Source organism: Calonectris borealis, chromosome Z, assembly GCF_964195595.1.
Source record: "Calonectris borealis chromosome Z, bCalBor7.hap1.2, whole genome shotgun sequence".
NCBI lineage: Eukaryota > Metazoa > Chordata > Aves > Procellariiformes > Procellariidae > Calonectris > Calonectris borealis.
The window spans coordinates 82,251,887-82,265,101 of NC_134352.1; the positions used below are offsets into that span (position 1 = coordinate 82,251,887).

The window sequence follows — 13,215 nt, forward strand, 5'->3', positions numbered from 1 at the left end:
AATATGTATACACACACATGAATTCACAGAAATATTACATATAAATGGGTGGATATACATTCAGGTGTATTAGGCAGTGTCATGGTTTAACCCCAGCCAGCAACTAAGCCCCACCCAGCCGCTCACTCACTCCCAGCTGGTGGGATGGGTGAGAAAATCAGAAGGGTAAAAGTGAGAAAACTTGTGGGTTGAGATAAAGACAGTTTAATAGATAAAGCAAAAGCCATGCACGCAAGCAAAGCAAACCAAGGAATTCATTCACTGCTTCCCATCGGCAGGCAGGTGTTCAGCCATCCCCAGGAAAGCAGGGCTCCATCACGCGTAACGGTTACTTGGAACACAAACGCCATCACTCCGAACGTCCCCCCTCTTCCTTCTTCTTCCCCCAGCTTTATAGGCTGAGCATGATGTCATATGGTATGGGATACCCCTTTGGTGAGTTGGGGTCAACTGTCCCGGCTGTGTCCCCTCCCAGCTTCTTGTGCACCCCCAGCCTACTCGCTGGTGGGGTGGGGCGAGGAGCAAAAAAGGCCTTGACTCTGTGTAAGCACTGCTCAGCAGTAACAAAAACATCCCAGTATTATCAACATTGTTTTCAGCATAAATCCAAAACATAGCCTTATACTAGTTTTTATGAAGAAAATTAACTCTATCCCAGCCAAAACCAGCACAGACAAATATCTAATATCTAAAATTTTAATCACAGCAGTTTAAATTTGACACATTTATAAGCAAACAAAATAGGTTCAAATCATAAGAGAGTTTGAGAAACATTGTTAAGGGAGGAATTTACCAGCCCTGAGTGCATAAGTTTGATTTTTCTGGAATATTTGACCTCTTTGGTATATTTCTACCACTCATCTCTTCTGCATTGTAATCCCTAGATAGTAAAATGTATGACAAATTGCTCTTTTTTTTAAACTCCCACCTCTTTAATGAGTTGTAAGGTAAATTTTCATCAGGAAGGGGATTCCTAAAAAATAAGTGTAATGCACTTAGGCAGGGAAGTACATACTGAGGCTGTTCGTGATGCCTGCTCCTTACTCAGGCGAAACACCCGTTGAGTCAAGTCATTATAGAAGAGAAGTGTGTGAGTGTGGAGACTGCACTACCCAGACAATGACAAATAGACAATCCCACTAACTACAGATATCAAGCATGTCTGTCTTTATACATATATCAGAGTGTGGTTTTGCTCAGAGAATAAAAAGTAGTAATGCGGAATTATTATGTTGGTTTACCATTGTTTATAGAGATCACTGATAGTACATCCTGAAGCAAAATTATCAAAAAAAAAAAAAAACCAATCATGATCCTTGCTAGTATCAAGACCATATTATAGGCACATACACAGAAAAATATGGAAATATATCAGGGTAGCAGGGACAGCAACGGACTACTCTTTTCCAGGTATTCACCAGACAGGTTGTTTTATCAACATTCATCCAAGTTTTGTTTCCTTCCCCAGGAATTGCAGGTCCCCACTTAAAAGCAGACCAGACTTCACTTCATAGTAAAATGGAAAGTTCTGCCTGTAACATGATGACCAGAAGGAAACCAGCAGCTGTTGACAGTGTTGCAATGCCGACTCCAGTATTATCTCTCTTACCTTCATCATCAGCAACATCTGAAGCAGGTAATGTTGTTTCCCTCCATCCCCTCTATTTCTTCCCCATCTTCTTCGTTCTGGCACTGCACTGAACAACATGTGCTTGTACTGCTCTTCCTGATTGGAGAAGTAGCTGCAAATGTGCATATCTAATGTGATAATCAGGCTGTAATTTTTCTAACGCTTTCTTAGCATGATCATATCTTGGCATATCAAATCTATTTTATAGATACCATCACTTGTGCAATAATGAGGACACAAGTAGCACCAGTATGGTCTAGCAGAGGACACTGAAGCAAGACTCTTGGGTTCCTTTCTGAGCCCCGCTGTTCATTTATTTGAATGTTCCCCATCCCTGTAGCACGAACATGCTGAATACACAGAGAATAGCTAAGGAGCAGCTGAGATTTCTTTCTGCATACTTCAGTGATTTTAGCATAATATTCTGTCTTGCAAATGCGAGAAATTGTCTGGGGCAATGAACAGTGATTTAAAATATATCAGAATAAATAAGTCAGAATAACATGTTTTTCAATCAACTTATATTTTGTGCTTCTATTTTGAATCAGATCAGAAAGGTGATAGCTTTATACAGTCAGAAATTGAGCCAAGTCATTCAGGCATCATCATGCCTTTTCTTGGGTATGGATAAAGAAGTTAATCTTGCATTGTGTCTTAATTTCCAGTGAGTGGGGAACCCACAGTACATTACCCTACATGCAGTCATTAGGAGTTTCATAGTTTTGTCAAACCTTTGATTCCACATTCACAAAAAATGTATTTGTATCACTGAGTTATGGAATGATTACATATTTAATTATGCAATTGAAAGTGCTGTTTCGGTGCACTCCTTTTGATATTCCTCTCATTTCCTGAATAAATAGTGAAAACAAGGGATCCATGCTGTAAAGTAACCTCTATAAAGATAAATTTTTATATTAAAAAATCAGGATTTTCTGTTTAGTCTTTAATACTTTCCTATATATAAACTAAGGACAGATCTTTAATGCAGCGGAGAATGAAAGCACACAAATATTTTATGATCAGTTTCAAGATGAAAGTGTATGCTTGACTGCATAGTTCATTCTTTCCATTTTCAGAAGTCTAATTAAATTGTTGGTTTATCTGTAGCCCAGATGTTGAAATAATTTAGCTGAAAAAACTGAAAGAAACTGTGTTAATGGGAAAACAGGACAGTGCTATGGGTTTCCTGTAATTAATAGGGAGCTCTTTGAAAATGCCTCCGTTCAAATCAAGTCGACAAACTGAGCCCAGCTGTTGAGCAAACAGTCTTCTCTGTGCCATGTTCTTGCAAGTGGCCTTGAGCAACTCCGAAGAGATGGAGAATGACAGGCAGTAAGAAGGATCTTTAGTGCTGCAGACATAACAAAGCCATCCAGAATAAAGTTAGGGAAGTGATGGAGAACTTCCAAGGGATCTGACCTACCTGGGCTCCCCTCCTCATTCAACACGGCTGTGCTGGAGTGGGTCCTCCAGCCTGCTTTAAGCTCTCTTGGAAATGTATGGTTTTGGTAGAGATTTCTCTCTTTGCCTCAGAAGCTATTTCCAGTGTCATATCAATCCTCCGTGACTTCCCGGCATGGCCTGAGGCCGTTTCAATTTGTCTCTGTCTGTGAGACGGAGCCTCACTGCATCCGTGAACCCCGGGGAGGGGAGAAACACCGGGCCTCCATGTTCTTATTTTAAATGTGTTTAAACGCTGTTTTTTAAGACTAACTGGTTCTTGCTTGTGTGGGGCAGCTAGGTGAGGTTGTTTGGAGAGTGGGAAAAAGATGGAGGAAAAGTACAAAAGCCTGAGCTGCATCAAGTATTCACTTTGGGCTGAATTGTGCCAAATAGCTCCAGGTCTTCATGGAGGCAGCGCGTGGCCCTGCAGCCTGGGGAGTTATAGGGAGATAACTGTGCCCAGGTAGCAAATGTCCCACCCTGCATCCGCAGCACCTGGAAGTTGCCATCATGTTGTATCATCTATGTGGGAGCATATTCCCTTTTTCATATGCCTGCGTGCAGACACAGTGTTACTATTTCCCACCTCCTCTTCAATCCCTTTTAGAATAATTCCACCAGATAGAGTAGGACGAAAGTCTTCCTCCCAAAGCAAGATTTCCACGTGCAAACAGCAAAGCATGTGCAGGAAGAGAACAACAAAGCCTAAAAACGATGCAGACCAACCTGGGTCCAGGGTTGGGCAGGGTCTGTCTGGATAAAATGGAAAAAATTAGTACTTAGCTTTGGTTTTCAGCAGAGCAGTATATCACATGGCAATATAGCAAAATATTTTATATCAAAGATTGCTCACCAAGAGCTTCCAGATGAGTTGATAACACCTAATGGCTCTCACTTCAATAGTGGTTTATTTTGGCAGATCTCCCTGATATTTTGTCATATGCACACCTCATCAAATCTTCCCCCTACAGACCCATCAGACTCTTTTCTGCATAGTCTCCATACTCCAAATGTAGAATCAGATGTCCCTGACTCTCAATAGTCAAAATAATATTGGGTTTCCTAATATCTCCTTTAAAAATTTTGACTTGAAAGCATATTACTTATTCAGTACATGCATTCTGACTATCGGCAGACTATGTAACACAACTCAAATACTTTCTAGAGCTTGCAAGTTCAGAGGCTTGCTAGGAAGAAAAGCGAAACCATTATTAGTAGTTTCTAACAAGCTTCCTGAGAAAGTCATAAACACCCCAAAACATTTACGAAAGAAAAATTAGTGCAGTAAGCCAGCATAAACTACAGCACAGAATTTTTTTTTTAAATGAGAAAATGAGTTTCAATCCAAAAGGAAAGGGACTGTCAGCTTGCAAAGTTTTAGGAGGGCAAAAAAGTATCTAAACAATGTGAAGGAAGACACTGAGAGTGGTGTTCAGCTTATAGATTTACATGTAAGTGTAGATATCTACCCGCAACTGTCTGCATACCAGTTAACTTTGGAGAACTAGGCAGATTGGCAGAAAGTAGATGCCTACCTTTGCTTCACTCAGGCACTGTCTACTCACCATCAGGCTCTACTTAGGACACTCAGGGTGACCCGGACCTCTTGGGTGCCTAAGACACCCATTGGATTTGGCAGGATGGACAGGAGACCTGCATCTTCCTTATCCAGTATGAGGGTGTCAGAAGAATATCCATGATCACCTTAAATTGCGTTGAGTTCCCATTTTAGAAACGGAGGTCATCCTCTACCAACTATACAGACCAGATCTCCATTGACTGCAATGGGGTGGTAATACTAAGCTGCAGAAACAACCAACTACAGATAAATCTCAGCAAAGACATAAAATCTTTGCAGATACTTGGCTAATGCTGTACGTCAAGTTTGTTTCCTGTCCTTTGGCTTACTTTCTTTCCAATGAAAGCTGAAAGCAATGCCAAATTTCCTGATTTCATCATGAACCTTGCAATTTTTCCTGTATTTTTGCTGAAATTCCCATCTTCAAGGTTTCCATCATCAACTGAAAAATTTCAGCTTTACTTTCTGGAAAAAAATGGCATCCTGAATATGGGAATTTAAAAAAAAAAGTCTTGAAAATGTGCCCTCACAATAGCAATAAAAGGCAAAAGGTGGATAGCGAATATGAAGAGCGTGCAAAATATTTGATTTCTTAAATCTTCTGACCTGAAGCTACTCTTAGGATCTGGGAGGGTCTCAAAGGAGTCGAATGCTTGGGGCTGGAAATATTGGGACTATATATGTCAATCACCGGTGAGGCCAGATGAGAGTAATCATTTTGTGTGACAGGGATCTAAGCTTTTTTTGATCAGATGACTGAGAAATAGCTCGCTGCCACTTGCCCTTAGGGCTCTTGCATCCACACTTTTTAGGGGTGACCTACTTGAGAGGAATTTTATGCAACTAATTAGCTTTTCCTGAGCAACTTGGATATTTCATTTCCTTTCTCTTTTTCTTTGGTACCAGAACGACTGCATTCTTCTTTTCTTTTGTCCTCTGTGAATCACAAACTGCAAATGGGTTTTATTTTTCGTTTTGGTGTGGGGAGTGGGTTACATATGGAAAATGTATTTTGTTTTGTAATTAATAAAAACCAGACTTTGGGAAGTTGGCCATCCAGGTCTTTATTTATAAGAGAGCATATGTCTGTGTTTTGTTTATGACTCATTCCTACTTCTTGCATTGTAACTTGGGTTTGTTTATGCAAGCTCTTTGCTGAATCCAAGCAACATGGTGGTATAAGAGCCAATAATTTATGTTCTCCAAGAGGGGAGGACAGTGAATGAGGTTTGTATGCTGAAACTGTCATAGCCCGTAGTGAGCAAGAGGAGATTCTACCACTTGATGGCTCCTAGTAATCTATAGAAAATGCTACAATAGCAACTTTATTTAAACTACTGCTAGAAGATTAGCCTGTTAGCCATGAAGGGAGTGATAACCCCTAAATGAACCTTTCTCAAAATCTTGGCTGCTCTGGAAATTTCAAGGATTTCAAATCCAAATGACTGCTTGACAGTCAGGTGTAAATTAAGTTTGCAAGTAGGTGTGGGCTGAGGTTAATTTGGTGGGATGTTTTATTCTTTACTGAAAAGAAATTCTGAACTCCATCATTTCTTTTCCAGCAGCGCAGAACGGATATGTTAGGAGTGAAAGGGAGCACCAGTTATTGCAATAGCAGAATTAATACATTCTGTTTCTCTCACGAAGGGGTAGTTACTTATAATCCATGTGCAAATCCCGAACTCTGAACAGATGCCATGTTCAGTAAAGGACAATGAGACAATTTAAGAAAAACAAGCAAGGTCTCGTGTCCTAAGCAAAGCACCAGGAGCCAAGAAATGCTGGATACTCTTTCCAGCTCTGACAATGACTCACAACGTGACCTTGGCAAGAGACTTAACTACTTTGGACTTCATTCAGATCTAAAGTAAGCGATCTGAACCAGGAGTAAGCTTACTTTGGGGGCCATTAAAGTCAATTATATGACTGAGTAGTTTCAGCTCGTATCTGTGGAGATGATAGTAAAGAAACTCAGGCAGGGGTAATGAATTTGCCGCAGGTGAAGTGACCCACACAGCTTGTCTATGCCCACTAGTTTCAGTAGCAAACACTTTTTGTACTAACTGGCATCCATGGCAAGGATTAAAGGCCGGGGTGAAGGCATCAGGAGTATATGTTTGGGGTATAGAAAGTTTAATAGTTATGGTGGGCCAATATGACAGCTATGCTAAGCAGCCCTTCCTTCCCTCCCACTAGAGAATTAGAAATGAGAATGAAGCAAACGCATGGTAAAACATTGCTGTAGAAAAGCTTTGTTGCTTTAGAAGAGGGGAGAGCTGTAAAGAAATCTCTGAGGACTGCTTAATAGTCAAAGTTGTGTTTTAATCTAGGACAGTAAAAGAGGAGGTAACAGCAATTCTTCTGGGACTGTAATAAATAATCTTTTAACTTCCTTTTAATTGTTTTTTTATGCAGAGTCCTTTCTCACAGCCATTGCTTCTTCAGTAGTCATATTCAGCCTACTGAACTTGAAAGCATCTAGTCCTCATGACATTGAAAATGGGCAAAGGAGGGTTTCCATTCACTGTTGTTTGACTCACCCCTGTTTCTTTTCTCTCAACAGCCAGCCCACCACTGAAGAAAAGGTTCAAGCGCCGTGAAATCGAAGCAATCCAGTGCGAGGTGCGCAAGATGTGCAACTACACCAAGATCCTGTCCACGAAGAAGAACCTGGATCACGTGAACAAGATCCTGAAAGCCAAGAGGCTGCAGAGACAATCAAAGACAGGCAATAACTTTGTCAAGAAGCGGAGGGGGCGTCCTCGGAAGCAACCCCTCTCCTTTGACGAAGACTCCAGAGACCAAATGCCCGTTCTGGAAAAATGCATTGACCTTCCCAGCAAAAGAGGTCAGAGACCGACACTCAACCCTTTGATATTGGAGCAAGCAGCCACTCAAGATACAATCATGGCCACCATCGAGGCTGTCATACACATGGCTCGAGAGACGCCACCTCCGCCACCTCCTCTCCCTCCTCCCCCCCCTCCGCCCCCTCTCCCTCCACCCCGGACCCCCCGGGTTGGGAAAAGGAAAAGCAAGTCCCTGCAGGAGGAAGAGGAGGACGTGAAAGTGAAACGGCACCGGAAAGGCAGAGGGAGCGAAAGCGAAGGCCTTCCCTAAGGCCGGCGCACCCCGTCGGATGTCGGGTGCCAGTAGCGGGGCACGCCAGGACTGAGGGACTGGAGGCGCGCGGTCCGCTTCGCCCCTGCGGCAGCACCAGACTTACTCATCCCTTCGGAACGTCGCGGAGAGCTGTGCCAGCCGGGGTTCGCATCTTCCTCTTCATCGCTTTGGCCCCAGCCCCCCCCCAGGAAAGAGGGGGAAAGGGTGCGGGAAAGGTGGGGGGTAAGGGGGGCGGGGGGTGTGTCAAAGTTGGGGAGAGCGTCTACTTTGCAGAGTTTCCAAAACTAATCAGCATCTCAGCATTGCTGTTCTCATACCGCACCCGGAGGCGGGAGGTCGTCCTCGCAGAGAGCTGAATGTTGTCACTAGGGCTGCATGCTCAACTCCGATTCTGTTTGGCGGGCCAGGTGAAACTAAGAGTAACCATACCATAGTAGAAATCACTGTAAAAAAGAAAAAAAAGAAACAAAAAAAAAACCCAACAAAAAAATAGTGTAATTTTCTCAACTGTGATCTTGGTTATAATCTGTTTGAATTTTTTTTTTTTCCAGTTTTATATACCTACCAGGCTTTGGGGCAGCATAACCCAAAATGCCTGACTCCTGCTAGAACTATATATTTCTTTCTCATTTACTTGCCTAGTTACAACTAGCTGCAATATAGGCCATAGAAAAGTAGAGCCTTACACGCGCACACACTCATTCCGAGTGCTATCCCAAGGAACGACGGAATATCACAGCATTTAAAATAAGGTGTACATGGATATTCAGTTACGATAGCACGTTTCTATGAAGCAACTTGGCATTTTCAATGGCATGTGAAAAAGGGGTCATCCATCAACCAAGTTGTTTTGATGCTCGGTACATATGAGTAGGGAACAGCAAGACACTTCTGGGGAATAGTTATAGTAAATGGACAAAATCACCAAAAAAAGAATATAAAAAAGATAAAAGAAAAAAAAATAGGACAGCAAAAATAGAGTAAAAAGACAGGGCCCAAACCTACCAGTTCTTACCACCTGCAATTCCCAGTGAAATTGATGGGAAACCCAGGATCTGAAGAATTTGCATTGGCTAGCAATGCCTTGATATGTTCTTTTAAAGAAAATAGATAAAGTAGATTGTTTTAAAAAAATAGAGAACAAAACCCTATGGAAAATAGGTTCTTTCTTGGCAATTATTTCTTAAAAAAGAAAAGGAATAAGTGTTCTTATCTGAAAATAAAAATAAAAATGTTCAAAGGGTATCACCACTGCAATTGTATTAATGCCACTTTGGACATGTTCTCCAAGTTGTGGTTGCCTTAATAAACTAAAAAAAAAATTTTTTTTTTTTGTACATAATGTAATTATAAAGCTCTCAGTCTGCATGGATGCAAACTGTGTGTGACAAATCGTCTCTTTAAATGGTCAGTTCAAATTGTACATTTCTCATTCGAGTTGTACGTTAGCCATTGATTTAACGTGGGTAAAATACCCGAGTTCCATTTCCACAGCCCAATTAAAATGTTTAACTAAAACAAAGACTGAACGTGAAACTGTTCCGTTGCAGTAACAATGCTTTTAAAAAAGAACTCAGTTGTTAAAATTTGAAATAAGTACTTTCGACTTTATTTCATTTCTTTTTAAAGTCCTTCAGTACACTCAACACCTGGCATGGCAAGATGGATATTAAAATGGGAGGGGGGAGGGAAAATTCCAGCAAGGGAGCAGGGATTGGAATTATTTAATGATTCACAAGCCAACTGCTATTCCCTTTTTTGAGAAATCTTTGAACTGGCTTATTGCCAAGGAAAATTCAAATAGCACGACACTAAAAAAAACAAACAAATCCAACAAAAAAAGTCCCCACAAAAAAAAATTGTGTTTCTATTCTGCTATTTATTTACAAAAATCATACCAAGACTATGGTGTTAAAGGGACACTGTAAACATACAGCTTATTATTTTTAGAGACTGATTTTTCTTCTGTGATAGCACCTTAGCTTCTTAAAACTGAATGCATTTGGGGTTTGGATTGGGTTGGGGGGCTGGGAGAGGGGATTTTTTTTCTTTTTTTTTTTTAAAGGCTGGAACAAATCTTGAGATCCTATCTATCTCCTTAAAACTGATAAGAGGGATCACAGAATTTTGTTTCCAATTTGTTTTGCATCATTCATCATACTCATTTGTGCTTTTTGTTTTCCAATTAATGCAGCTTAGCAATAAACTGGCCGGTTGCTCATTCTGTTACAAGCAATTTTGCTTTTCAGTTCTCTTGAATTAGCACAGTGTTATTGACTGAAGTTGTAGGCCTGCGGAAAAAAATCCTTAAGCTTCTTTGAGCTCCTCCCTCCTTCCTTAAAAAAGCATTGGACTGAGGTTTAGTTGATTCAGAAATCTTTTTTTTTCCATCTCTCCTTTGGGCCTGAAAGTAGGGACAGTGTCACTTAAAATGCAAGAAAAAACATGAATTTGGTATTCCAGGTAGCCTATAAACCGAAATTAAGCCAGACAACAACTTATCCTTAACTTTATCTTCGGTGATCTCTTTATTAACATTGAAGGACATTTCAATGTGCAACGAGTGGAGCAAAGGTCTGAAAGGACCAAATTCTGTCACTGAACACCCACTGTGGCTTCAAGACATGTCAGACCTTACAGAGTGCCAATAAGGGCTGGATTTGGGCTGGACCTTTCTGGATACGCTGGGATGCAATGCCCCCAGGGAAGGATTGCTGAATGGCTGCTGCCTCCCACGCTCCTGAGCTTTGGAAAAAAAATGTTCTTATCCTTCCAAAAAGTATTATCCAAAATGCTGCTAGAGGCACAGTGCTTAAGGAGAGCATCCACTTGGAGGGTACCACCCTGTATTCCCTTCACTGAGCATTTCACATAGGGCAGGGAAAAAAATTAAGAGGTCCTTTTGGTCCTAGAGAAACTAAGGGTAGTGTTCAAGATTTGGTAGCTGCAAGCTGTCAGCGTAGGATGGGTTGTACCCCAGACACCCAAGATTTGTTTTTCACAGCGAGAAGGTGCTGGTAGAGCACGGTGCTGCGGTACAGCCTCGGCTGTTTGTCCAAACAACAGCCCGGTGCAGCCGGTCCTGGCTGGCAGGAAGATTAGCTTGTTAATTTGTATGAAAGCAGGCCGAAAATATTGTTAGATGGCACTCAGAATTTGTGTTCTGCATGTTGCATAGTCTATAAATATGATAAGCAAGTTGCTGACAGAATAATATTATAAGGCGATGTACTACATGCAGATCATAAAGGATTTAGTTTTAGGGCTTAAGGCTAAAATCCCACTCCTGCAGTTTATTACCCAACAATATTCCAGTAATGAGCTTTTTGATTTTTTTTCCCCCTACCACTAGGAAGATTTACTGAGGAACTCTCTAAATTCTCACTACACATTACCAAGAACTGTATAAAACTGGGGTGAAAGCCCTTTTGCTTATTAAGACCAAAAAGACCTTTCAAACACCTCCGCTGTGTCACAGATTAACACACATCTTAGCATGCTTCAATAAAAACGCGAAACAAAATCACATGGCTGTGAGCCATATGAAACGAGGCCATGGGTTTGCATCCTCTCTGTGGGTATTGTATTCCTCAACCCAGAATAAAACCAGGAATGGGGGACAAGCGTGCGGGAAGAGAGGGAAAAAAAAAAACCAAAACAACCACTTGTGTCTCCAAGAGCTTCATACTGCCAGTTTCTTGAGCCCTTCAATATTAAATTTTCTGTGAAGCACCTTGCATGTTTTTGGGTAACTGTCAAAAAAAAAAAAAAAAGTAAAAAAAAAAAAGTAAGTGATAATAGTCATCAGCTACTAGGGTATCCTACAGCATGGCCCATGACTCTCCACTTGACAGCAATGCTTTGGACCATTCGTGTAGAATATTCTGTTTGTGTTGTTACATTTTTTGGGTAGCATCTGGTACAATGAGGTGCTGGTTCGTCACTGGGGCTTCTGAGCGCTACAGCAATACGACGAATAAACAGGAATCGCTGTTCCGTACACAAGGATTTCCCCAACTCTTATTTTCACAGGCCCTAATTCAGGACTGCACTTAAGCACATTTAAGTAGTATCCTGAAGAGTAAAAAGAACAACAAAAAAAGACAGGAAAAAGAAAAAAAAAACCCACAACCAAAACAGGATGGTTTTCTGAATTGAGAAAATAAACATCATGCCCTTGCAATGCCTCTTCCTTCCATATATCATCCAAAAACTGGGGTGCAGCAGTTCTGAGATAATTAGAAGCACATTTCAACAAAGGACATATTTGAGATCTCCTTAAGATGCCTGCCTAGGTTGTATAAAACACTACGTAATAAAAAAAGAAAAAGAAAAAAAAATGTAAAAACATGAAAAGAGCTGCCAATTGGACAACATGGGGAAGCAGTTCAATCCCATGTTGGTTTGTTTTACTTTTCTTTTTCTTTATTTTTTTAAGCTATTTCTTAAATAATAAATGCACATGAAGTGTTAAATATGTATATACTGTATTTCAAAAAAAAAATTAAAAAAAATCAAACGAATGGGGCACAAGATTGTTCTATAAGTCGTGCTGGCTAATTTTTAGTTTGTATTCATAAGTGGTTTTTAAAAGCCTTTTTTAAAGTGTAATTTGCATGTTCTACTTTGATTGTATGTAAACATATTTTAGAGCAAAAAAATGTATTTGTATTTTATTGAATATAGAGGCAAGAAAAAAAACTTGTACATTGTTTGAAATGTTCTTTTTGTAACAGTTTTTATTCATGAAGCATTTTTGTACATTTAAAAATGGATATGGACTTGATGTTCTTTGAGGCTTAGATACATCTGGCATGCTTTAATGTCATGCTCCTTCATGATCTTAGATGTTGGTTTTTAAACATTTTTTTCTAAAACAAAGCTCAGTCTTTTCGCTACCAAATCAGGTTAGCACAGTATAGAGCACTTAACTAAAAAAAAAAAAGAAAAAAAAAAGTTAATCCTATTCATATGTTATTCATTGTGTGAAATTAAAGGAATTCAATTCAGTCTAACATGAGTTGTGAATTCTTTTGTCTTATTTTCCATCTGTTTCCCATCACTAAGGAGTTTAATAGCTTTTGGGATACTAATACCATGCATTCACAAGCCCTCTTTATGGTAATGGAGAAAAACATGCTTTGGTTCTGTTCTTTTTTCTTTTCTTTTTTTTTTTTTTCATTTTCCCAGAATATCCTTAAAAGTTAAAAATGGACGGTGCCATGGGCCCCATGGAGAAAAGGGGGGATTCACACTTTGAGGCTGTGCCTATCACCAAGTGAACAGAAACATCTCTGGTCCAGATTGTGTCCCCAGCCAACGGTAGGGTAGTTCTCACCACCCAGGTGGGATTTCTACTCCCGAAGCAGATGGATCGTCCCTTTCCAGATCCCTGCAGAGAAGGGAGTCCCTGGGGCTGGGTTATGGACGAGAGGGT

At 40.5% G+C, this 13,215-nt stretch overlaps 1 protein-coding gene across 2 annotated transcripts in view; it reads left to right on the plus strand.

Annotated features, from left to right (window-relative positions):
• LOC142075887 (SET-binding protein-like) overlaps window positions 1-12,884 on the plus strand; it is a 264,766-nt gene extending 251,882 nt beyond the window's left edge. For both annotated transcript variants that reach the window (XM_075137941.1, XM_075137940.1), the window contains exons 6-7: window positions 1,469-1,636; window positions 7,219-12,884. In XM_075137941.1, the coding sequence (XP_074994042.1) occupies window positions 1,469-1,636; window positions 7,219-7,775 (725 nt within the window). In that variant the 3' untranslated portion in view covers window positions 7,776-12,884. The remainder of the gene's footprint in view (window positions 1-1,468; window positions 1,637-7,218) is intronic.
• Window positions 12,885-13,215: the final 331 nt, after the last annotated feature.